Source organism: Lissotriton helveticus, chromosome 11, assembly GCF_964261635.1.
Source record: "Lissotriton helveticus chromosome 11, aLisHel1.1, whole genome shotgun sequence".
Lineage (NCBI taxonomy): Eukaryota > Metazoa > Chordata > Amphibia > Caudata > Salamandridae > Lissotriton > Lissotriton helveticus.
Window position 1 is genome coordinate 376,565,370 of NC_136072.1, and position 26,837 is coordinate 376,592,206.

The window sequence follows — 26,837 nt, forward strand, 5'->3', positions numbered from 1 at the left end:
TTAAGGATGAGGTGTGGGTGAGCCTGGTCTCTAAGTATGAAGTTATTGCCCTCCAAGAGACATGGGACACTGCAGACAGTTTCTGGTTGGATGGTTTCACTAGTTTTGTCCAAGCTGCTTCCCCAAGTAGAGCGGGCAGAGCCATGGGAGGCCTCATAACCCTTTTCTCCCTAAATCTTAAAGGTTCCCTGAATTTTGGTTAAAAACCCCTCCCCAAATGTACTAATAGCCGAACGGTCAGTCTCCCCTACCAAGAGCACTTTTTACATCAATTTTTATAATTCAAGGAACAAGGACTCTGGTAATAATAGCATAGCTACATTAGATTCCTTCTTATCTTCAGTCAGTCAAAATACACGTTTTAATCATGAATTCATCTTATTGGGGGATTTTAATATCCATCCGTGCAAAGACCTCTGCGGTATAAGGCATAACGAGGGGCAAGTAGAGCTAGTGGGTCCACACTTCGAACATTCCCCGGCTGGAGAAGAGTTAGAAGACCTGTTGGCCCTCTATAACTTTTACGAACCCAACTCCCCTGAAGTGAAACACTGATCCCACACCTATAAAGGATCATTTCCGGGGTCCATTATTGACTATATTTTTATGACCTCAGGGATTTTGAATAGGGTAATTTCGTACTATACAATGGTCTCCGCTCAAAGCGATCATAACCCTGTAGTATTGGAGGTGGCTTGGGGGCAGCACATGGGGCCTAAGCCCCGCCCTTCAGATCCACGGCCCTTATTACGCTCAGTGGACCAGGGGAGAAGGCTAAAGTGGTCAAGCGTGATGCCCGATACTTTTTATGTAGAAATTCTACCCAAAATCAAAGGACACTTAGAGGTGTGTCAAAACCCCATGGCTCCGGCACAGGAAATAACGAGGGCCTTTGAAGCAATTTGTAGTCAAATCTCGCTCGATCTAACGGCCAGCTCGAGGGCAGGAGCCTCCAGGCACTGCCGTTGGTTTGACTCGAATTGCTCCAAAGCACACAAATCCTTGATGCTGGCACTCAAACACATACCGAGGGACACAAAGAACATCGCCTCCCAGAGGAAGCTATACAAGCTGGCCCTTAAAACAAGGAGAGAGGAAATTAAGAAGACAGCTTGGGAGAACCTTCTTAGTATGGACGTCCTGAGGGACAGTAGTCAGTTTTGGTCCATAATAAACCAGCCCTTTTTCTCCGATTCGACCAATTCAGACATGGAGTGTGTGCTCTCGGATGAAAAATGGATTACCCACTTTAGCGCTGTTTCCCTGTGGAGAAGTGTGGCTCACTGGTTAGAAGCGGCAGACCTTGAAGCAGAGATTGGCCCTGGACCTGGGTTCAATTCCTGACGCGGCAGGGTCTTGGGTCAATGTCCACGGACTCGATAATTCTTGCCGAGGTGCCTACACTAACCATGGGTCCCACTCTGCAACTCTGGGCAATAGCTTGCTTAATCTCCACAACGGCCCCATCAGCGCCGGGGATGCCTGGATTCACCTTGGAGGTGCCCAGGAGGGACCATCTCACAGGGAAAGCCAGGACGGGTTCCCCAGCGGTATACAGCGCCAGGACACTCCGAGATGGAGTAACAGTGCGCTTTACAAGTATACTTACAAGTATACTTACCTTTATGAGGGAGCGCCAGCGGACTGCACCTTAAGCTTGCCTGCAGCCCGCGAGACGACCCCCATGATTTTTAATAAGGGAGAGGTGGAAAAAGCCATTCATGAAACTACGAAGAATAAAGCACCGGGCCCTGATGGGGTGCCGGCCGACTTTTTTAAACACTCCCCAGGCCTATGGGCGGAAGTCCTGACAAATGTATTTAATGCAGCCACAGGTAACTCCCTTCCAACCTCTTGGGCAACCTCCATCATAGTCCCAATCTTTAAGAAAGGCCACCGTGATGATCCTGGGTGTTACAGGCCTATATCCCTCCTGGACTCTGCCGTTAAGATCCTAGGCAGAGTCCTGTTAACCAAGCTGAGGGAGAGTATGGAGAACTGTGGTGGGTTGGCTAACATTCAATATGGGATTAGGGAGAAGCGGGGGACAATGGAGCAGTGCTCAAATTTGCACCTCCTGATCGCCAAGTATACGGTGGCCAAGGAGGGGTCCTTATTCCTAGCGTTTATGGACCTCTCCTCGGCCTTCGACCTGGTGAACAGGTCAAAGTTGTGGACCACCCTATTGAGGATTGGGATAGATGAGGTCCTGGTTAGGTTCATGGCTTCCCTTCATCAGGACCTGTCCGCTATGGTCAGGGTTACCAGGGAGGGAAGATGCAGTCCCCCGTTCAAGTCCATGCGTGGGGTATGGCAGGGCTGCATATTGGCCCCTTTACTGTTTACTATCTACATTAACGGACTGGGGAGCCACCTTGAGGAGACAGAGAGGGATGTCCTGCGTGTAGGAGAAGCTAAGATTCCTGCTCTCCTATACGCGGATGACGCAGTCCTCATTGCCCGCACTGGTAATGGACTGCAGAATTTGTCGCACGCATTTGGCGCCTTCATGGACGATTTGGACATGAAGGTCAATGCTGGCAAATCCCACAAGATGGTAATCGGAGCCCATAGACGCAAAGGGAAGCCTAAAACATTCAGGTGTAAGGGCCAAGTAGTTTCTAGAACGGCAACCTTCCCCTACCTGGGGGTGCTCTTTGACGAGAGGTGATCGTGGGGCGCCCAGGTGAGGGTAAAAAGCCTATCAGTGGCCAGGTCAGTGGGGGCCCTAATGGCCTTCTCAAAAAGATTGGGGGCTAGGCCAATGGAGGCCCTTCTGAAGGTCTATAGCACTAAATGCATCCCTATTGCTATGTATGGTGCTCCAATTTGGGGATATGTCCAGCTAGATCCCATACAGAGGGCAGAAAATAGGTTTTTACGCTCATTATTGACAGTCCCTACTTCTACCCCAACATATTCTATTCATGCGGAGGTGGGCTTGGACTATATTACAGACAGGCTTAGTTTGGCCCCGTTGATCTTTTGGCTAAGGACATGGCTCAACAAGGAGTTATCTCTGAACCACTTAATCATGGAGGATGTCTTGTCCTTAGATCATTATAAAAAGATCCCTTGGCTGGATTACCTGAGGAAGTCCTTTGAGCAAATAGGGAGACTGGAACTTTTTGAATTTCCCTCACGCATTAGCAACATGGACGTAGCTTTAGTCAAGAGACAGTTTCTGACCCTGGCCAGACTAGCTCGTGAGGAAAAAGAATTGCAGAAGCCGATGGTGAGGTCCCATTACATCTCAATAAATTCCATTTCTATGGAACCTTACCTCAGCATCGTTACTAGACCTTTCCATAGATTTCTTTTGACCAAATTTAGATTTAATTTGATTCATTATCATTTAGGTAACTACCAATCCTGGGTAAGACCAGAATCAGCCCCCCCTGTCCCTGTGACAACTTTTCAACCCAGGACACCATGCATTTTGTTATGTTCTGCTCATTATTTTCAGTACCCCGTAATAAATATTTCTTACCAATGCTGAGGGAGGCTGGCTTCACACAAGTCAGACCGGCACTTCTGTATCTTCTGTCAATGACTAACATTCGTACCATGTTTTGCATGGGAAATTACTTGGCAGCGGCTTCATGTATCAAATTGAGCCATGAAACATTAGCTAGCATTTAATGACTGCTCACTTTCCGAGGCCCACATTGACATTCCGCACCGCACTTTGCCTTTTTGCACAATTGCCCTCATTAATTGTTTTGTTAAATGAACTTTGTAAATATTTTCGAAAATGTTTTTATTAATTTTATAAAAAGCAATGTATTTGAAGCTATTACTGTAAAGGTGTCATTGTATATTACTATGTATGAAATGTTTGTCTTTTTATGAGTTTATCAAAAATCGAATAAAAGTATTTTGACTGACTGACTGACAATACCCTGACCCAGTTACTGAAAGAAGCTGATAATAATAAACCAATGCTTGAAGAGGCCAATCGATCACACACTGTATACTGTATCTGCCCATCCAGATTTAAAATGTGAGATTCACACAGTAGCAGCTCGCTTTCTTAACAAGTGGTGGGCGGGGGAAGGGGCTGAGTTGTGGGGGTAGGGAATATAATAAATACATGTAAAAAAACTTACCTGCTGCTGCGCTGCTGGCCGCCTCTCTGGATTCTTCCCCTCGGGGTCCCTGCACACTGCGCAGACTCCTAGATGCCAATCAAGATGCTGCTCTCAAGAGAGCTGCGCTGATTGGCCTGAGCGGGCTTGTTTAACGCTTTCTCAGGGCCAAGGAGCCTGTACCTCTAATCCACCCTGCTGTACAACACAGCTCGGGTGGAGAGTGATCAAAATGCGCAAGATAGTTTGGATGGCATTAAACAGCTGGCCAAACCATCATGCGCATTTTGCAGTGTGCACTACTCTTCCCTCTGAACTCCTCATGGCACTGCCCAGACTTGGCTGCCTGCAGCAGAGAGAAAAATAAAATGATAATAAAATAGTTTTATTATCTTTTTATTTTTCCCGTTTCTGTCTGCTGCCTGACACTCAAGCTAGGGGGTGGGGGGGACGACGCTCCTCCGCCATAGCAGAGAAGCCGCTGCTGGATTCACACACAAAGTTAGGGAGAAAGTTGACATTGGAACAACAATACATATTTTTATGGATACAGAGGGTTAGAGATAAGACGACCAACAGAGGTGCAGAGCTAGCCAAAAAAAGGGGGAAATCAATGGGGTAAAGATGGAAACTGATGGTAATTTTGATGAGAAATTTTGTGGAAATGTGACTAGTAGGGAGGTTATTGTTGTCGGAAGAAGGGTGTTATTTTTGGTTTTTAGGGACCTTAGAAGTGCAAGAAGTAAGTTTACTCTTGCATTAGCGGGTTGGGAACCACGCAGTCGTGGCTCCTCGAGCGAGTGCTGCGGGCGGTGGAGGGGCAGGGTGGGGGGTAGTAAACTGGGGCATACGGCTGACCGGAGTTATGTACATAAATAAATAAAGAAAATTAATTACATTGTGAGCGCTGCAACGCAAATGGCGTTGCGGCGCGCGCAATGTAATTTGTTTTATTTATGTAGTTAACACCGGTCGGCCCTGCCCTTCCCCCGCCCCACAGCACCCCCTCGAGGAGCCGCGACTGGATCCACGCCACAGGTGAGTACTGTTATCTGGGATGGTAAGCACTGTAACTGGCTGGCTGCTGACGGCTCTTTTGTGCAATGAGTGACTTGATTTTTTTTTTTAAGTAATGGGTTTAAGAGTTATCAGTGATAGAGCAGCAATGGTGAATGTATTGATTGTTGAATTCAAAGACGTTGGGGAAAAACTGAAGGAGGTGTTATAGGATTATGAAAAGAGGTCACTGCCAGCACTGTATCCATGCCTTTTTAAGTTACTGCAGCTGGGTTCACAGAATTGTGTCTTTGTTGTATTTAGGTTCAGGGTCCGTTGCATGTGTATGGGTTCATTGCATTACCATACGCGCCAACACAGCCGATTCTGGCAGGAGATTCACGATTTTGAAGTAAAAAATGTATTTATTTTAGCCGTCTCCCGTCTAAAATTGCCTCTGCAGTGATATGTCAATGGAAAAAAAGAATTCCTGATTTTTTATTTTAGAACCTCCCACTTCCCGTTGTTAAATGGGTGTGCAGTGCCCGGCTGCAGGTGGGTCTGAAGGGAGACTGCTCCAGTGGCACAGGCAGCGGCCTCCCTGCAGCACGAGCCCGTGTGCGCATCCAGCACCAGTTTGCCATAGAGAGAATCTTATCTTCGCCATTACTCAGTCTCTTCCGCAACTCCTTGTGTCAGCTTTCAAAAGATGGACCAGGTTGGAAATGAAAAAGGAAGCATGAAAGGGAAGAAAATTGGAAAGAACTGCCGGTGGGCTGGGAGGTAATTGGAGTGGAGCGGCCTTTGAACATGTTCGGAGCTTTGTCAGGCGCGGAGAGTGGCTCCGGTGGCTGCCCTGTAGTGTCGTGAGCGACAGACGTAATGAGGGATGGAGCTTTTCCCTCCAAGAACGTCTGAGGAATCAGCGCGGAGCTCCGCGGCTCCGATTAACCTCCAGCCGCCCCGGCGCTGCCGCCGCCCGGAGCTGCCTCGTTCTTTTCATCACTGATCAGAGAGGCCGGGCCCGGGGCCTCCCACCGCCCGGTAATTACTGCGGCTCCGCGTGGAAGAAGCATGGCTGGCGCTCGCCGGGTCCTTCAGCGGCTCTGAAGATGGCGGAGGCAGCCGAGCCGCGTGCCTGACCTCCAACCTTTGATCCGGCTGGAGTGGGCGCCCGTACCTATACACACGCACTCTGATTGGATGGGGTCGGAGTGAGCTCACCCAGGAGGCTCATAGAAGGCCTCACCTACCAATCAACGCAAGCCTACCACAGCAAAATCCGCATGCCCTGCCTGGCATTTATTTATCCAGGGGTACATTTCGTCAGGTCTACTGAAATGTATAGTGAAAAAAAAATAGTATGTCTGTGGTGTTTGCTACAAACATCAGAATCACGGCATGTGAGCAGCAGTTACTTAAAGAACATACCCAAATTTAACGGATCACTCGTAATCCAGGTTTAAGGCCAAGAAAACGAACTGCCAGCTTATTTCGTCCCTCGCCCAAAAACTCGAGGAAATGGGGCCTCTTATCAGCGCAGGTGCCAGCGACTAAAATGAATGCTCATCGCTGTGCGACACGAGACAGAACATCTGCTTTTCCGCAAGGGACTAAAAGCAGCACTTTTTCAAAACAGTCCTTTCGGTGTGAACATGAGCTCATTCGGGAGCTCATTCCGAGGGCGCCAAGAGCTTATACGCCTCGGCAACAAACTGAAGCGACTTTTGGGAGCGAGTTCTCGCTTTGTAAAAAAAAGCTTTCACATCACTGCCTCTGCGCTCAATTGATTTGCTTTTTTCCTCCAGCGGTGATGTACCTGCGTTAGTGTTATTGCATCCCAGTGTATTTTTTCATCTTTTGTCTTCCTTGTTTTTTTCCTTACATCTTTTAGAGTGTTATATTTATGTTTTAGCCCAATGTATCGTTATGTACTTAGGTATCAGTACACTCTTTTCCTTTGCGTTTTTTTAATTTGTATCTGTGTATTCTTCTGGCTTACCATTTGTGGCATATATTGGTTTGCATCTACGTTTTGTCCTGTCTTTCAGTGTGCATTTGATTGGTTTGTTTTTGCATCCCTCTCTGTTTTCACGTCCCTGTGTCTCTTATTATATTTCTTGGATCCTAGTTTATCAAACATTGCATTTCATTGTGTCCCATTTTATGGTTGAGTTACTTGTGCGTCTTTGTTCTTTGAATGCCTTTGCTTTTTTCAATACATACTTAAATTTGTGCTTTTTTTTTTTTTTTTTTTATTTAGAAATTTTTTATTGGTATACAAAGAAGGTCGTACAAAAATATATATATACAGTACAGATAGAGGTACACAGGCGTCGATCATATATATCCATTGTCTATTGTTCTCCCTCCACTGGAGAAGAAAAAAGAGAAAAGAGAGGGGGGGGGGGGTTGATTGTCCTTTATTGGGTCGTCCTCAGGAGCTCATCAAGCGGGGCCCACATGTGCAGCTTGGCTTTGTGTTCTTTCGAGAACGTGCCTGTGATGTTGTCAGCCCCCCTCAGGAAGGTAATCCAGTTGATCCATGTTTTAAAGTTTGCTTTGGCTGTGTTTTTCCAGTTCGTTAGGATCATTTTGAGGGCTGCTGTGAGGAGTAGGTCTAAGAGTTCTCTCTCTTCTTTACTTTTTAGGTCCGCTGTTAGGTGCTCAGTCGCCAGGCTGACGAAGCTGATCTCCAGATTTGTTTTGAGCATATCGTTCAGGAAGGTGTTGATTTGTGCCCAGAACTTCTTAACTTTCACGCAGGTGAAGACAAGGTGTTCGAGGGTCCCTTCCTCTTTCAGACAGTTCCAGCATTTGTCTGAGTCTGCTATGCCGACCTTGTGGAGTCTGGATGGTGTCCAGTATGCGTTGTGGAGCAGCCAGTATTTTGTTTGCGCTAGTTGTGGGGTGATTTTGTTTGTTGTCGCTGAACTCCACATTATTGCTCGCTCCTTTTCATTTAATTGCCTGCCCAGGCGCATCTCCCAAGTGTTGGTTGCTTTTTTGTTCTGCGCCAACTTAGATGGGCTGAGTAGTTTATAGATTTTTGCCGTTTGATGACCTGCTGAGTCGATGAGCTGCATATACTTGATGATCCCCGGCTCTCCTCCGCACAGGTTAGCCTTTGTTATCGCTGTTTTAATTTTTAAGAAGTTGTAGAACTCTTGGTTCGGGAGGTCATGTAGCTGCTGCACGTTTTGGAACGTCAGCGGTTTTTTCTTTGTTTCCAATTGGCTGGGCGTGCTGATGCCTTCGCCAATCCACGTGTCATTGTGCAGTATCGCCCCTTGGTAGGTCACTTTAGAGTTAAACCAGATGGATTCCCAAGCCGTGCCCTTCAGCTTCTGCGCCATGAGCCTGTCAACTTTCAGCAGGGCATCTCTGGTGTGTTTTAGTATGGCGCTTGTTTTCAGTGGGTGCCGGTTCGCTGTTAGGAGTGCCATTGGCTTGAGTCCTCCTAGGATGTCTTGTTCGACCTCCAGCCATACCGGCCTGTACGTTTGTGTGGCGTCTACCCAGGCGATACCCTGCCTTGCCAGACAAGCCGTCTGGTATGTCTTGAAGTTCGCCAGGTTAAGGCCTCCGAGGTCTCTTGACAGTCTTAGCTTTTGTAGGCTTATCCTTGGCTTCTTGTTTTTCCACAGGAAGATGTTTATCAGCTGGTCCAATTTTTTGTGAAATGTCTCTGTCATTGGGAGGGGTAGCATTGACAGCGTGTAGTTTATTACCGGTGTAATCATCATTTTGATCGTTTCAATGCGTCCCCACCAGCTGATGAACTTTGGTGACCATAACTCCAGTCTCTCCTTAATCTTCTTCAGCGTGAGATCCTCGTTGTGTTGGAGAGTTGACGTGAGATCTCTCCCAAAGTGGAGCCCTAGGTACTTCAGAGGTTTCGTTTGCCATGCTAGGCCGGAATCGCCTAGGACTTCTCTTGTGGTGTGGACATTCATCGGTTTACACTCCGATTTCTCCTTATTGAGTTTGTAGCCCGAGGCTTCTGCGTATTCACCTATTGTGGCCATCAGAGCTTTTATCGACGTGGAGGGGTTCGCTGTTGTGATTAGGATGTCGTCGGCGTATGCCGCTAGTTTGACGGTCTTTCTCTTGAGCTTTACGCCTGTTATCTCGGTGTTGTCCCTGATTCGGGCTAGCAGGGGCTCTAGTGCGAGCAGGAATAGTCCGGGGGAGAGGGGGCATCCTTGTCTGGTTCCTCTGCCCAGCGTGAGTGTTTCGGATGCGCTCCCGTTCACCACTATTTTCGCCTTCGGTTTGTTGTAGAGGGCCATGACCATCGCCGTGTACTTCCTGCCTAGGCCAAACGCTCCCAGACAGTTACCCAGGAAGGGCCACGAGACTCTGTCAAACGCCTTCTCCGCATCCAGCGCTATCATGACTGCCTGCTCGTTGCTGCTTGCTGTGTGGTTGATCAGGTGGCACAGTAACCTTGTGTTGTCCTGCGACAGTCTGTTCTTTATATATCCCACTTGTGAGGGGTGGATGATGTTCGGCAGGATCCTGTTTAGTCTGTTGGCTAAGACTTTTGCGTAGATCTTGCAGTCGACGTTTATTAGCGATATTGGTCTGTAGTTCTGGGGGTATTGTGGGTCTTTCCCCTCCTTGGGGATTATGGTGATGTTGGCCTCGCACATGGACTCCGTCATCCTCCCTTTCTGGATGCAGGTCGAGTATGTTTGTGCCATCAGTGTTTTGATGTGTTCGCTGAAGGTTTTATAGAATGTCGCCGAGTACCCATCTGGTCCTGGCGCCTTGTTCCGTTTCAACTGGCTAATGGCGCTTCCAATCTCTTCCTCCGAGATATCAGCTTCGAGCGATTCCCTCTCCGCCTCGTCTAGCTTCGGCAGATTGGTCTTACTGAGTAGGTCACGTCCTGCATCTTTGCTCAAGTTTTGATCCTCGGTGTACAGCTCTTGGTAAAATTGTCTGAAAACCTCTAGTATTCCTTTGTTCGTTGTTTGGGATTTGTTCGTGCGGTCTGTTATCGCTGCTATCGTGTGTTGCCTTTGTTTTGCCTTCAGATAGGACGCTAGCTGTTTCCCCGCTTTGTTTGCGGCACATAGGTTGACCGACTTGAACTTCGTCAGCCAGGAGCCCGCTCTTTCACTTAGGATCTTGTTCAGCTCGTATTTCTTTTTCGTGAGCAACGTGAGCGTGTTTCTGTCCATTATGTTGGCGCAGTGACCTCTCTCCAGTGCTGTTATTTCCTTCTCGAGCTCCCGGAGTTTTTTGTTCCGGCCTCTGTTCATCCTGGCCTTGATGTTTATCAAAGTTCCCCTTATTGTCGCTTTGAGGGCATCCCATACAGTGTCTTTCCCTACTTCGCCATTGTCGTTGTGCTCGAGGTACTCTTTGATTGTGGCTTCAATTTCTCTGACGTTCTCTCTGTTCTGGAGGATGTCATCGTTCAGTCTCCACCTCCTCGTTGGGTTTTCATTGTGTTTCCCACTTAGAGTGAGTGTTATGTGAGCGTGGTCTGAGACGGTGATTGTGGCTATCTCCGTATCTTCTATGAGGTGGGTATGTGTGTTGGACATGAGTATGTAGTCGATCCTGCTGTAAGAGTTGTGTGGGTGTGAGTAGAAGGTATATTCTCGCGCTGTCGGGTGTTGGAGCCTCCACGGGTCTGCCAGTTGATGTTTGGTGCATAGGTCTTTGAGGGTGTTGTTGTTGTTGTTGGAGTTATGACTCGGTCTGCTCGGGTGCCTGTCTGTTGCCTGGTCCATCGTCTTGTTCATGTCCCCCGCTGTGATCAGGAGGTCCTCTTGGGGGAGATCTGCTAGCTTGCTGTCCACTCCCAGCCAGAATTGCTTGTCTTCCGAGTTCGGACCGTAGATATTGACCATGTGGATTGTGTCGCTTCCTCTCTGGACGCTTGCTATGAGCATGCGGCCATCATCATCAGTGTCTACTGCTAGTGTTGTCATGGTGGCCTTTTTGCTCAGGATGGTTATTACTCCTCTTTTTTTCCCTTTTGCCGGCGAGCAGAGTACCTCCCCTATCCATCTCGCTTTGAGTGAGTTCGCCTCCTCTTTGGAGAGCTTGGTTTCTTGGAGCATGTACACATCTCCCTTTAGTTTGGACAAGTAGTCTAGGATTTTCCTGCGTTTGACTGGGTGGTTCAGTCCTTTAACATTCATGGACACTACCTTCAGGTCAGTGGCCAGGCCCGCTCTAGTTGGGTTTGTCATGGTGGTTTTGCTTCGTCGCTTGTGCTTTGCGTTCTGCGGCCCCCCCCGGGGTGGTGGATGGGAAAAAAGAGATAGGAAAAGTATAGAATGCCTGTGGAGAAAGGCAAGATTCTAGGTCCTTTGTTCATGATGCGACTGGCGGCTCTGCCGTGTACCGTCATATTCGCCGACTTCACTCCCCCCCCTGGCCCGACCCCCTCCTTTGTGCTTTTAACGGTATTGTCTGCATGGACTCCTTGGCCTTTCAGAGTGTGCCTCTTCTTGAGGTGTAAGGTGCATTTGCATTTTTGTGTACATCATTCTTGGAGGGTGCAATGTAGTTTTGATCTTTTGTCTGAGTATGTGGTGGGCTTTTTGCAATTGCTCCATTTTAACAACTGTTTTACTGTCTTTTTACTTTTCTTTAGTTTGAGCATGCATTTTATCTTTTTTTTTCTTTAGGTAGCCTTATTACCTCTTTCTACTCTTGGCTACCGCTTTTAAGTGTTTATCATGTACATATGTCTCCCGGTACCTCTTTAACTTTTATGCAGTACATGTGTATTTTACTTTCCCATGGGGCATCACAGAGCATGGCTCAGGTTGGGATTAATCTGTTCACATCTTGCTGTTTATGCGTGGGTGTTGCGTTTTTCCTATACTCTGTCTTTTTATACCTATTTTTAGCATGCATTGTGCAGGTGTACAACTGTATCTGTGTATATTCCTGATACATGTTGTATGGGTATCTTAGCATTTCTCGCCATTTTTGTGTCTCTTAACATATTTCCTCAATTGTGTGTTCATCCATTTTTTCTCTGCATTCCTCTATTGTATTTTTTGTTCTTTTTACTTTAGGTGTTTGTTGTGCATCTTTGTATCTCTTTCATGTGCTCCTTGGTCTTCTTGTAGGCTGAGTCTGTCTGCGTGACTTGTTTGCCTTCTTTCCCAATGCACACTAGTTTCTGTGAACCTTTGAGACATTCTATATCATTAGTGTTTGCGCAGCTGTTTGAATGTGCATCTTGATGTTTGTCTTATTGAGAGGGTGTATCTATCTATATCAGCAGAGCATTCTCCGTCTGACTGCACCAGAGACCATCTGTGAGTGTCTGAAGATCCCGCATGTACATGCACGTTTGTGTTGTATGTGAGAAAGGGCAAGAGAGAAACTGAAGGATAATTCTGATGCGAATAATTTTTATTGCTTTGCAGAATCTCAGCGATGCTCAGGAGAATCGTTAGGTTATTTGTGGTTAAACCAACTTGAATTTAGTTTTATAGTCAAGGTCTACGTGATGACATTATTAAATTCCAGGTGCTTTGCAGCTTTCTCAACCCATAAATCATCCTCCACACGAGTGCATGTATCTCATTAGTGCAGCAGGCACAGCAGCAGTGGCTACTCAGAGATATGAGGCCCCCACTGAACCCAAATTATGTATTTTTTTACTGAATAAAGGGGCAGGCCTATTTTGCGTGCTTGCATTTAAGTCAGTGGCATCCTTGCTTATCAATGTCTTCACAACTGTACTGTAACAAAAAAATAGATTTTGTTGTGCATATGCTGGGGAACACGCCATTAACTGGATTATTTTTAGGTATGATCAAATTTGGTTATCAGGGGAAAGAGACACAGATAATTAAATTAATTGTTTAGGATCGCACAGTTTGGGCAAGTGGGAACCTCGTTCAGGGAAACTCGTCTAACTGAAGGCCATGTTGAGCGACATACTGCTGTTTCAAAATCACTGATATGACGCCCTTTTCTGAGCACTTTCACTCCATTTCACTGTGTCTATACGATCAGCGCATCTAAAGCTCACCTCCCTCCTCTCAGGTAAGGGTTCCGGGCGGAAGCCACATTCAGGCTCTGCTTGTTTTATCTTCGTGGGTCCAAAAGACCTCGTGTTGAGTTAGACCCTGATATCTAGCTCGAGCCTTCACTGGTTCCCCAATTCTATACATCTTTGCATTCTGGTATTTGTGGTTTAGATTAGCATGATAAATGCAGGACTGCAAGTATCAGAATGCCAAATGACTCTAGGAGCAGGACAGGACGAGCATCTCAGCATGAGAAGTTTGCCATTTGGCCATTTTTTTCACAAATGGTAAACGAATCATGTGATCTTCCTTATGAACTATATTTTTAATTCTATTTTCTCACAATTGTTTTAGATTATTGTTTGCGCCTCCTGTTTTTGTTTTAGCGCTTTTCTCACCCTGCAGCCTTCATGCTTCTACCTTCCTCTGCAGGTCATTAACGCTATTGAACAGGATTACCGGCTGCCCCCTCCCATGGACTGCCCAGCTGCTCTACACCAACTAATGTTGGACTGCTGGCAGAAGGACCGAAATTCCCGGCCTCGCTTCACTGAGATTGTCAACACCCTGGACAAGATGATCCGCAATCCAGCAAGTCTCAAGACCGTGGCAACCATCACCGCTGTGTAAGTCTGCATTGCTCATAGCATAAAAACTAGAAAAATCAGCCATGTTTTCCTCCATTCCTCATTCATTCTCCATGGGCACCCCAGGACAATGTATCTACCGTGCACCACAATTTCAACTTATAACTTTTGTGTGGTCAGAGAAAACGGTGACCATTGGAGCATTCTTATTAACCATGCAACACTCGATGGTTGTTATGTCTTGACCCTGCCTGTAAATCTCCAATTTCGCAATAAAAGTTTTGCAGGAAAATGTATTTCACAAACAAATTTCATGCAAGAAGTTTCTCCCAGATACCGAGTTCTGTGACTTTGTCTACAATTAAATTATTGTGAAATCTATTATTTGATTAAAACCTTTACAATTCTCACAAAATATATTTTTTTTACATTCCCAATTACCATACGCACACACACACACACACACACGCGTGTGTGCCCCATCAGCAGAAGGAGAGAATAGGAGCCAGAGTGTTTTTGGGAGAGGGTGGAAGTGAAAAGGGAGTACCAGTGACATCTAAAGACCAGATATAGAAAAATGTTAGAGTTCACTGTTTTTGCAGCCAATATGATGCGTGAGAAAAAGTGATTGGGGAAGCAGGGGACTGTACATGCCCTTTTATCAGCCGATTTTGCATGGTTTGTAATGTTTGAACACTTGATGTGTTAGTTTGTTGTACAGTCTCACTTATAACTCTCTTTCCCCTCTAGGCCTTCTCAGCCACTGCTAGACCGCTCCATCCCAGACTTCACCGCTTTTACCTCAGTGGACGACTGGCTTGATGCCATTAAGATGGGTCAGTACAGGGACAACCTTCTCAATGCTGGGTTCACATCTCTTCAGCTTGTTTCCCAAATTACTTCAGAGTGAGTATATCAAATAAACATCATGGCACCTTGAGAGACAGTCATGGTGGACTGGAATGGGGGATTTTGCCGGCTAATCAAATACAATCTAAATAGTCATATCTTAACTTGCTTATGGGAAAGGGTAGACGATCATAACCCAGGCAGGCTGACACAGAATTATGTAGCCTTGCAGTCTGGATGGAAAAGGCTCTGCCCCTGTACAGTTTGAAGTACTAGGTAAAAGATCACATGGTGTGCACAGTAATATGGTGTCACATCTATTAGCCAGGAAATCTTGACTGACTGACTGGAAAGCTTTATGTACAATCCACAGGTATTTGAATTGAGTCCAGCAATCCACTGGCAAGCAAATAAGAAGGGCAAAACATCTAAAAGTATATTTGTGCCGGCTGGTTCCAAATACCAATGGCCAGCATACTTCTGCATATATTGGCTGTGAAAGACCATATATTGTGGAAGTCCCACTTATAGACCAGAGATGCTATCTAATTATTAGAACACTAAGGAAACATTACGTTTCTTCTTTGCACCTATGGGAATAAAGGCAGAGTGTGTTTGAGAATCTTCATTTAAAACAGCGTTGGATCACAATGTTGACCCGCCGATTAAGAAGTACTCTAAAGCCATGCCGAAGAGGAAATGCAGGTGGGTAGAGGCCCATGTTGCCCGGCCAGTAACTCAAATTCCGACTGCTCCTAATGCCCCAGGCATCAAAAATTTGGCTTTGTCCCTAGGATATTAAGAACATGGCCTCCAGCCAATTTTGCATTGAATATGGGCACATGCCGAATTCAGAGTTTTGGTGTTCAAATTTTCTCCATCAATTCCAAATATTATATAAGTATGGTTTACATAAGTAAACATTTGAAGCTGAAATTAATCAATCAGGGGGATAGAACGCTGTACATAAACATTGGAGCTGGAGCTAGGGATACCCCTGTGGTTGCTTGAGGTCAGTTGAAGAGACAAGGAAGACATTATGGCAGTGCAATACATTGCAATTGGTCCAGCTAGTAGGAGCAGATTCACCCTTCTTCAAATGCTAAGTTGGAAAAGAATGGCAGACTAGTCAAGTCAAGTCTAGTTAGTCTTTATTCTATATTTTTACAATAATAAAAGACAGAGCAACAGGTGTCATCTAAAACAATAAATACATCTTAAGAGCACACCTACTCACAAAAGTTAATATCATCATTATCGAATATTCCTAAAATTTAAAACATAAGAGAAAAAAATAAATCAATAAGACAAAGAAGGCAAGTTAATATATAAAAATACACCCCAGAGCCAACCTAATGGTAAATAAACATTAACCACATAGTACAATCTAGTTGGCCTTCTTAGCTTGCCGTCTCAAGGCCCAAAACCAACTTAAAAATTTAGCCACTGCAATAACTATGTCTGGGCGAGTGTTCGAAACCAAGATACGGAAGGCCGTTATGCTGGATCTAGTGCTTAAATTAGAGCACAAGGGCCTAAGCCTCCTACGACGTGGACCCTTGTATGCAGGACATACAAAAAGTACATGTGTTATTGTTTCTTCCCGTAAATTACATGAGGGGCAAACAGTATCTGAGTTTTGTTCCATTTAGCAGTAAAAGATCTTATGGGGAGACTCCCTACTCTAAATTGGTGATAGAGTTTTCTATCACCAGGGATGGTAATTAGATTCCAATAAACCTTTAGTCCTGACAAAAGTTTGTGTTCCATGAAAAGAGCTGTAAGCTAACTACTATCTACCAACGACACAGTTTTCCTAGTACTCATAGCCCAGTATAAGTTTTTATACTCATTTTTACTGGGGAATGGATTCCCTGTCGGGTCATCCCACAGGTGGCGGAGGCCCATATCAATCAAGCTGTTCTTAATCTTCTGCAGCCATTTGATTTTGGCAGTCTGGACAGACTGTCTAATATGCTTGAGGGCGCAGGCATATGGTGCCAGTTCAGGAGTAATCCAGATCCGCCTCCAGTAGGCTAGGGGTCTAAACCCTGCCACTTCATCAATGGATGCACATCCTAGATCTAGAAATAGGGGCTTGATGGGGGTGGATTGTGGCAAGGAAGTCAATAGTCTCAGGAATTTATTTTGCGCAGTCACAAGGGGGGTTACGTTTTCAGTCCCCCAAAGTTCTGCGCCGTATATAATGGAAGCTCTAATTTTCCCATTATAAATCGCTATAGCAGGGCCAACAGGTTTGGTACTAGAAAGTCTATATTCTTTATGTAGGGCGCCTGTTAGCTGATTATGCCTGAGTACTAAGACATCTAACTGTGGGGACTAATTCATCCTCCTACCCATGGTCACACCGAAATATGTGAATGTATCCGTCTGCTCCAAAAGCACGCCATTCATTAAAACTTTGCTTTTGATATGTTTATGTTTGTGCAACACCATATACTTGGTTTTATCAACATGTACTGAAAGGTTATAGTCGTTGCAAAACTCTGTGAATCTATCAAGGGCACGTTGCAGACCAGATTGCGTTTTAGATAAAATTAACCTGTCGTCTGGCAGACTAGTCCCCTGTGTCTAACTCTTCACATCAAACATTTGAGTCGGATGATAGTGCAGACACCTTTCCTTCCTCTTGACTATGGCTGTTTACCATTGTAACTATAACATAATGTGTGCTCCTGTTCGGCTTAAACCTGGCCTAGCAGCAGAGACCTTTTAAGGCATGGGCAAAGTGAGCTCTGTCCTAGGGTCCCAGCCTTTCACGGGGCTCCCTGATAGAACCTGCGTTTCCCTTTAATTTATTTTTAATGTGGATAATATGTGAGTCTATTACAGATATTTTGCAGCAAAATATTGTGTATATATTTCATGCAACATCCATAAGAAAAGTTTTTTCAGTTCAAAACAGGACCTCACATATGAGAAATGGGAGGGTATCACAGTGATTATTTGCAGTAATATTAGTGAGCTGCTGCTGCATTGCAATATTGAAAACACAGGTCGCTATTCCTGAATATTAGATGTAAAAACCTTTTAAAATTTGGAGGAGTGTGCCTGTGTGCCATAAGTTACCTGACAAAAGAGCTGAAAATGAATCATAAATTCAAAGCTGCAAAATACATTTGGCCTAGGGCCCCCAAAATCTGTAAGAAGACCCTGCTTAGCAGTGGTTCAAGATAGCGTTGAATGCTGGAAAAGTGGATGTTTACAAAAAGTTGCTGTAATAACCCCTGGGACTTGTTTAAGCACCTTCCCAGGGCCAGAATTTGCAAGAAAACCGGACTGTTAATAAGGCTACGTTTGTGAGAGGGGTAGTGTGCAGTCAAGCACAGCAGGTTATCTCTCGGCTTGCCTCAGTGTGGGCCCGATGTAGGTAATTCCGATTTACCGACTCTTAAATACCGAATCATACCGATTCGGTATTTAAGAGTCGGTAAATCGGAAGCAGGCAGATGTAGGTAATAAATTACTGATTCTGTACGATTCGGTATTTACCGAATCGGTAAATACCGAATCGCTATTTCCCATTCCTTCCTATGGGCCTTGAAGCCCATAGGAATCAATGGGAAATACCGAATCGGTATTTAGGAATTCGGTAAATACCGAATCCTGCAAGGGTGAACAGGGTGTCACTTTTACACCCTGTAGCACCCCAATTCCAAGCTTGTGTGTCATGTGGCACACATATATGCCCAAAGGGCATGTCTGTGTGTCACATGGCACAGGTGTACATGCACAGATGTGCATGTACACCTGAATTCGGTATTTTACCACCCAATTGTATTGGGTCATAAAATACCGAATTCTGAAGGCCTGTAGCACTGTAAACAGTGCTACCTACATCTGGGATTTACCGAATCGGTAAAATTACCGATTCGGTATTTTACAGATTCGGTAAATTTACCGATTAGGTAAATTTACCGAATCTGTAAAAAATGGCCCCTACATCTCAATCACCAAATACCAGTCGGTAACGGCCGAATTCGTCCGTTACCGACCGGTATTTGGTGACCTACATCGGGCCCTGTGTCTTTTATGCTAGAATCAATTTTAACTGTTAGACGTTATTCTTCTCAGTTATGCCCAAGCAAAGAGTAGTGTAAGAAGTAACAGAGCCAGCTCTCGGAAGGTTTAGAACATAGAAGATGTTTCCATCAAGTGGTAAATCATGATCATCTGTGACTTAGGGTCCCTCACCTTGGAAATAAAGAGAGATCTTGTTGAAGATGGCTTACCACTAATACAGTAGTGAAAATTGTAAGAATCATGTTTTGTTTTAAAATCTAGGTTGAATTTAGTTTAGGCGGGTGGGTAGACTGGGCATCTCTGATATGTCTCTGCTTGTAATGTATGTTTGAAGGTCGTTCTGGCTGCTAGGTGGGAGTAATGTAGTTAACATAAGGAAAGCAGTAATTTGTGAGAATTTATGCACTCTACTGCTAATCCAGTGGATGCATTTAGGGTGGGTCTTCATGAGGGCAGCATTGATGTGGTCTAGTCAGCTAGCCGAATACCCATTATTGACGTTCTCATAGGAAAAATGGTTTTGCAGGATTAGAGCCATGTGAACTTCTTTAAGGTTCTACTTCCAGGAGCATTGATTGTTTGACGATCGTGCAGCTTCTACTGTGGGTGCCATGTGGCTTTTTAGGCACGAGAAGCTAGCACAATAAGGTCCAGTGACTTGGCTATGAATAAGATCATGGGAGAGCCCCCAATTCTTGAAACTACTTTTGCCATTCTCTGGATTTCAGGAGTAGTATTTTAATAATGAACTGTGGTGTACTACTAGAAGAGTCACCCAGCCAGAGTCATGTGCAAGGTATTCTTCTGGTCATTTTTCCTTTATTAGGTTGGGGTATTGTTGTTTAAGGTAGGTGAACCATTTGAACAAAATAAAATAACATGTTGTTTACAGATCGGTGACCCGAAACCACAGCCTGCCAAAACCTAAACAAATGTTCCAATCACTAGATTATACTTCTTGGCAATCATAATGCATCAATCAAATGCAAGCAACGTGTGGTCATGGGACTTTGGTGGGATGGTGAAAACTCAGGCGTTATTAAATTTGTAAACCATGGCGATGCTAAATGGTTACCCAGGTACCACTTCTTAGCAGTTCAATGTGAATGGCTTAATGGGAGGGAAAACACATGTTCTGCATTAAAAAATGATATGTTGCATGCCCCATTATTCTTCAACTAAGTTGTTTTTCTTACCGTTGCAGGGACCTCTTGAGGATAGGCGTGACGTTGGCAGGACACCAGAAGAAGATCCTGAACAGCGTTCAATCCATGAGGGTGCAAATCAGCCAGTCGCCCACTTCCATAGCATGAGATCAGGGCTGGGGGAAGGGATGGGGAGAAACACAGGGGTGGGGCTGGGAGGGGAGCAGGGTCTTTGGGAGGTGAAGACTGGCCAAGCCTTGAAACTCCACAGCTGGTGAGGCTTGAAGTCTGAGGTGGACGCTGCACAGAAACCTCGGTCTATCACCGACAAAGCAGCCTTACTGATGCCGCAGGGAGAACCCAACACAAGCAAATCTATAAATGTATACAAATAATGTATTTTAATAGACAATGTGAAAGCCAAACTATGTGTTGGAAAAGACGACAGCGAAGTCGGAGACCCTGCTCTGGGACAGTTAAATCCCTAAAGTGAATTTCCACCCTAACATCAAAAATAACAGTCAGGGAGTGAACAACCTGGAGTGATGGAATGTAAAACGTCAACACCAACTGATCGACCAACCCTGTTGTTCATCACACTTCATTTGCTTCCATGGTGGCCCAAGGATGCCCATTCTGTCCGATTACCAAAGGACTTTTGCTTCTGTCATGGCTGCATTGAGGGGGCGGGAGGGTCAGATCCATTCACTTCCATCGTTTTACAAATCTTCATATTGAAGATGGGGTTGTAATTAAAATAAGATTTTTTTTCTTTTTTCACTTGCATTTTTTTTGCAAAAAGGGAAAAAAGACTTGGGGGAGGAGGGTAAGGGAAAGACAACATTAAGAGACCTGCTAATCTGTCTCCATGTGCGTCTGTCTCGTTTTAGTTTGAAAGCAAAATGTGAATTTACCGCCGGTCAGTGTATCAGGTCGAACAGAGAAAAGTGCAGGTTGGTGTTTGTTAGCAAGACCATGGGAGCTTTTAGCCCAATGGATATCTCACAAGTGACCAGAGTACAAGAATGAACCTTACAAAAATCATTGACATCAGCGGTGCAAGCCAGGTGGAGGCTGGGATGACAGATGTTTTTTTGTAACTGTTGCCCAACCTGTGAACTGCATGGGCATATGGAGGAGCAATAGGTTTGGAGATTGATACTTGGCTGAGTTCGTTTGGAGTCCTCCTTCATTGAAAAAGCCCACCAGAAAGGCATTCAGTCCAGAGCTCTAGCTTTTCATCCTGCCATCGTCATGCAGACTGCAGTTGTTTTAAGTTGGAACCTCCATTGATGCTTCATGACTCAAAAGGTAGGTGAATTTGGAATATATTCTCTCCATACATTGAGACAGTTTTCCAGTTACTGCTACAATGTGCCCTACTTGTGTTTGAATGCAATCTTATGTTATCCTACAATAATGCGTAGGCGGTTGTACCCCATCTCTGTTTTTGAGTTAAGGGCCTCATTACGATGTCGGCCTGAAGCAGTCTGGAACTGCCTGACCTAGGTTGGCTGTTCCGACCTCACAATTTGGGGGAAACATCCATTTTGCTATGGCAGCTTGTGCGGTGGGTGAAAGTGGCCTGCAACACAAGCATCCATAACAAAATGGATGTTTAGAAATAAAGCTGCACTGTGAGGCAGGGATGTGCCCCCCAAGTCACTTTCCACCTGCCTTTTTATGGCAGGTGGCCCGTCATGAAAGGCCAGACAGAAAGTTCCATCATAATCCCGATGCGATGGCGGAGCCAAGCCAGGCTCCACTGTCATTAGGGGATTATGGTGCCTTCCAACGCACCTACGGGCTCAACATCGGAATCACCCTACAGGTTTCAACTCTGACTTGCATCATCATTATAAGGCGTGCAGACTGAAACCTACCATGTCAGGCATAAAGCCTGTGACCGCTGGTTGGAGGCTTTCCGCCCGACATCATAATTAGGCCCTAAATAGTTATTGGAGAAGAACTGCTGACCCTAAGTAACATAAACTTAATAGAGGGAACTGGGCCAGTTAACCCCAGTACTGAGAGTCCTTGGCAAGAAGCCAAGTTTTCGAGGCTTTCATGAATATATATGGTGACATTTAGCATCGGATTGACAGGGCAGGTCATTGCCCGAGGGGCCTGAGGCAAAGGATAGCTAGTGGGCTGTTTTTTTCAGTTGTAGATAAAATCACATTTGCCTGGGCTGTCTTAGCCCCCTGTGCTTGACCCTAGAGTGTGCTGCAGCCTTAGATGAAAGAACGAAGCCCATTATAGCTAACTACAGAATAATGTCAGGTTCATTGTCTCAGCAGCAGTACAATAAGTTACACTGAGCAGGCACAGCATTTGGTGTGTCCCCTAAAATCTTGAGTTTCTCAGCGTGACGGTGAGGCTACTTGGAGTGGATGTGCTATTTTTGGACGTCACCGCTAGCAGTAATGTTACCTAGGGCTGGGTTGAAAGGGGCCTGTGCAGGGAGACAGATTGCATGTGGTGGCCATCCAAGAGGCTCTACTTTTGTCTTCAGCAGCAGACAGACGAGCCCGGGCGCCTGCAGCCACCTTGTCATCTTAAAAACTGCGAGGGGACTCCTGTTCACCATTGAATTAAAAAAAAAACCCATATAAACAACAAAAATGAACAAACAAAAAATACCTTTTTGACAACACAAAAAAATAAACAACTACTATGAAAAATGTTTATTCGGGGCCAAAATGACAAAGGGGAGGAAGTATAGTCATGGCAGGACAGTAACAAAATGAATTGAGTAAGTAGAGTAATGTGGAGAGAGACAAAGGGAGAAGTGAGACAGCAGAGTGGAGAAGAATGAAATAAATATGGAAAAACGAAATCAAGTGAGAAAGAAAGGAAAGGTAGAGGAGCAAGGATAAGAGTGCTGGAGTTACAGATAGAAGGAATGAGGAATATATTTGGTCAAGAAGCGATTGAAGACAGTGGAGAGAAGGGTGGAAATTATTAAAGATAGAGTAAAAGCGGGAAAGCGGAAGTGGAAAAGAGGGAGACAGGAAAGTGATAGAGGATGTGATGTAATGGCCAGAGCTGCCAACTTGGGAACCAGGCTTGAGTCTCCGCATTGGCTCAACATCCTGAGGTTTGTAGACATATTACCTAATCTCCCTGTGCCTAAAAAAACAAAATGAATGTGTCAAGCGATCCAATACCATTGGGTAGAGTTTGCACTGTATAAAACTAAAACAAAATAGTGAATGACAAAAGAAATGATGGAGCAGAAAGCAGAAGAGGATGTAAAACAATTACTGATTTATGAGGAAAATGGAAGGATGGTTACTACCTCAAGCATATGCACTATCCTAATTCTCTCCCTCCGTCTAGGGCTAGGTTGGAGGTTGTTGGCATTCCAGGATGTAGTGCTAAATATAGATTTCAATCTACTAGTTGAATTTCCTTCATCAAAGGGATGGAATGGTAAAGGAAATTCCACCTGTGTATTTTTCTTTGATTTAAATAATGCCTCTAAGCACAGGAGGACTTTCCATTACTGCCTGCAGCAATGCAATTTAGGGAACACATAAGAATATAACTTAAGGTGTAGTACAAAGAAAGTCAAGGGGCGCAGGGACGTGAAAGAGACTGACGCAAAAGAGCAAGACAGGAGAAAAAGGGAAGGTTTGTAATACAAAAAAAATGAACTAAAACAAAGAATAGATAAAAAATGACAGGGAAATAAGTGTATGAGAGATATACAAATATCTGAAGAAAGAGCCCCCAGGGGAGACAGGAGTGGGAGAGAGGGGGATTTGTAGACAGATAAAGATAGGGAAATAGAGAGGGGAAATATGAGAGACTGAGTGAAGCACATACGTACAATGAGAGACACCACGGAAAGAGAAAGAAGGAGCGTATGGAAGAAAAAGGAAGAACTAGAGAGGGGCAAAAAGTGATAGGGAGAATGAGAGAGGTGCACTGAAGGAAGTGGCCCTTAGAGCCACCCAGGTTATCTACAACCTCCTACTTGCCTTCTACCAAATGAAGAGTCGGTCAGACAGCAGAGCATACAAACAGTTGTTTATTAGCAATACTCTGCAGAGGAGTTCTATCTGAGCTGCACCCTAAGATGTCTGCAGAGGGACTGACCCCCAACAGTCTGCAATGCATAACCATTCCTCCCAAGAACCTCCAACCATGCCTCAGTGGAAAGTTACCGACTTAGACCGAATGTGAACAAAGGAGGCACAGAAGGATGGGCTACCACCTGCTGGATGGGTACACACTATCATAGTCTCAAGGTTGCCGTGCTGGGTCTGAGTGTCTCCAAACGTGGGAGCAGAGCAACACACACAGATAGGTATTCGAGGGCAGAATGGCCTATTCATTAGTAAGTTAGTAGGCAACCTTGAGCAGAAAATAAATTATAATTCATTTTCAGTGTTCAGCTGAGGCAAGCAAGACGAGTAATGGGGCCTAGTTCAGACACAGCTTAATAGGGATTGCGAAATACAAAATGGAGTCACACTCGGTAACTGAAGCTCACACATTACAGGGATTACTCAGTGGGTTGCATAACATGAATACGAATGGTGTCTAATTTAGCTGTACACTGCTAACCTACTATAACATGGAATAAGTGTATAACGAGAATGGGGTTTTCAAACCTAAAAGCACATAGCAAGTAAGAAAAGGGTAAAGAGACAGAGAAAAGAAAGGCATTTGGAGTGAATTCCTGCAACTTTTTCAGATTCAAATCAAGTCTCTTCCCATAGTACAAAGGACATCATGTACAAAGTTGTATACAATCCCCAAAGACATCGCTTGCAGAGAGACTCCTGATTGACAACCAAAAGAGGAAGACCCCTGGTTCCTTGAGGGTGAACAGAAGTCTCCAGACACGAAGGATGTGCTTGGTTCTCAGACTCACGGCCTGATATAATACAGGATATCCATGAGCCTTTGTGGGGGGAGCACAGACTAAGACACCAATAGGTTACTAGCATATTCAAGCACCCAAAGTAGAAAAAATGTATAGGCCTGATGATCAGGCGAGGAGACCTGTGGGTGAGTTGCAGTGGAATAATGCAGTGCCCAGTGGTGTGTCTAGTCTTGGCCAAAGCTACTGACCCAACGAGTTTAGAAAGCTTAATTTATCAGAAATTATTCCCAAATTTACTCTTGATACTAAGCAGCGAAAGGTCATTATCCACAAATGTGGGCCACTTTTACTTTCCGTGCCCGGGCCTAATTTTGTTCCCCGTCTAGCCCTGGTGGCATTAACAGATTTTTTCCAAAAGTATATCTGGCCCCTGGACTACCCGCCTAAATAGGGATCTGCATCACCTGCAGATACAGTGTAAACATTAAAAAATATGGTATTGAATAATCTGATTGGGGCATAAATGCAAAAAGCACTAAGCCCTGCAACCTAATGAGTATTCTTCTGTATTCTGTGACTATCTTCCCTAATTTATACTTTACTTTAGTTTTCCTATAATATCTGCTTTGGACTTGTAAGGGTAGGGTATATATTGGTTTATCGGTCCTTTTTTTTACACATACAATAATATTTCTAACATTAACAAATGTTTTATATAGAGCCTCATGGACAGTTTATTTTGGCTGACTTTATGCTCTGTGAGTTATGACACGTCACAGAGACTGTGACATCACTTCTGGGGTTTAAAATCAGACCCAGGATGCCCCTCTCATGCCTATTTATTGGATATGTAATATGTTCCAAAACCAAAACACAAATTGCATTGCAATAAGCTCAAAAAATAAGTTGCGGAATGCATTAAAGAAATTCTAGGGAAGACATAATGAACACTGCACATTTTTCAATTAACAATGAAGCTGTGGCTAAATTACTGACAATACCATTGTTTTGTATAACTGATGTTACCACACATTTTGCAATTATGGCTTTTGCGATAAATATCTCCAGGTCAAATTTGCCGATTTTTTGGGGTGGGGGGGGGGAAACATTCTCGGTATTGACCGAAACGTGCAGATTTTGGTGCTGTGGGCAATCGGAGCAGTATTCAACTTGTGAAGATGCGCTGTAAAGAAGTTTTCCACATTATGGGAGATTGCTTGCTGCAGGCATTTTCCATGGTAAGATCAGGGAAATCCACAGAAAAAATCAGTCCACATACCATAAAACAGGCCTGCAAACCACCTAAAAATGAACCACACACTGATTTGTCACACAATTCGTCAGTATTTCGTCACTGCCTGATTGCTCAATAGGCGTATCTGGTCCTGCCTCTATGACGAATGCATGCCCTTTGTCCTGGTCCAACAAAACTTAATTTAAAACCCAGCATCATTATTGATTAAATAGACTGATCAGGGCAGAGCACTAGCGTGAAATCGCGCTCTGTGGTGTCATTCAGCTGAAAGTGTTTCTATTATATAGTCTTTTGAAAGATGTGAGAGAAAGTGGGCACTCATTGCCCACCATAGCACTTCCACTGAGATGGGTGTAGGCTTCGGTGGCCCCATTTGCTTTCGTAAGTAAATTCTCCTACTGTCAGCACTAATGAAGCACCTAATGCCCCTAGTACAGTGGTCTTCAAACTTCTTAATGATGTGCCCCCCACCCCAACCAAAAAATCCTCGGGCCACCTCAATTTTTTCACAATTATTCTGCTAAGCTTGTAATGTTTACATTTGCCTAAACATATTTAAACATTGCTGTTAAGCTCTATTACCCCTTTTTGCAAATACTCCCAGTCAACATATAAATGACAAACTTTGTTAGTGATGGCCCATTACAAGGTGGCTTAAAACTCGAAACAAAGCGTGATGGCCAGAGACTGTCGACCTCCGAGATCACTCAAGGCCCAACCAGGTGGGCCTGCCCCCCCAGTTTGAAAACCTCTGCCTTGGGGTCTTTTAGTGTCTCACTCCACGTGGCATCTTTCTCACTACAAGGGTGTCTATGATGTACCTCAAGGCTGTATTTGCATGAAGCACCAACCATCTTGCTCCCTCAGATCTTTTCCTCAGTCTTCCTATTTGGGCATTTCATAAGTCTGTCCATCTATAAGTATATCCATGTGTTTTGTCTTTCCAGATGTAAGTTTAACTATTTGTGTGTCTAACCATCTAATGATCCATCCAGCTAGCTGCTTTTCTCTATTATGTCTC

General features: G+C 44.7%; 1 protein-coding gene and 1 long non-coding RNA gene across 2 annotated transcripts in view; both read left to right on the forward strand.

Annotated features, from left to right (window-relative positions):
• Window positions 1-19,917, forward strand: part of EPHB1 (EPH receptor B1) — a 956,362-nt gene extending 936,445 nt beyond the window's left edge. The window contains exons 14-16 of the mRNA XM_078665818.1: window positions 13,532-13,725; window positions 14,437-14,592; window positions 19,784-19,917. Of these exons, the coding sequence (XP_078521944.1) occupies window positions 13,532-13,725; window positions 14,437-14,592; window positions 19,784-19,892 (459 nt within the window). The 3' untranslated portion in view covers window positions 19,893-19,917. The remainder of the gene's footprint in view (window positions 1-13,531; window positions 13,726-14,436; window positions 14,593-19,783) is intronic.
• Window positions 19,918-19,950: 33 nt separating this feature from the next.
• The window catches only part of LOC144791166 (uncharacterized), a 166,221-nt gene continuing 159,334 nt past the window's right edge, over window positions 19,951-26,837 (forward strand). The window contains exon 1 of the long non-coding RNA XR_013602316.1: window positions 19,951-21,035. This is a non-coding gene — a long non-coding RNA (uncharacterized LOC144791166). The remainder of the gene's footprint in view (window positions 21,036-26,837) is intronic.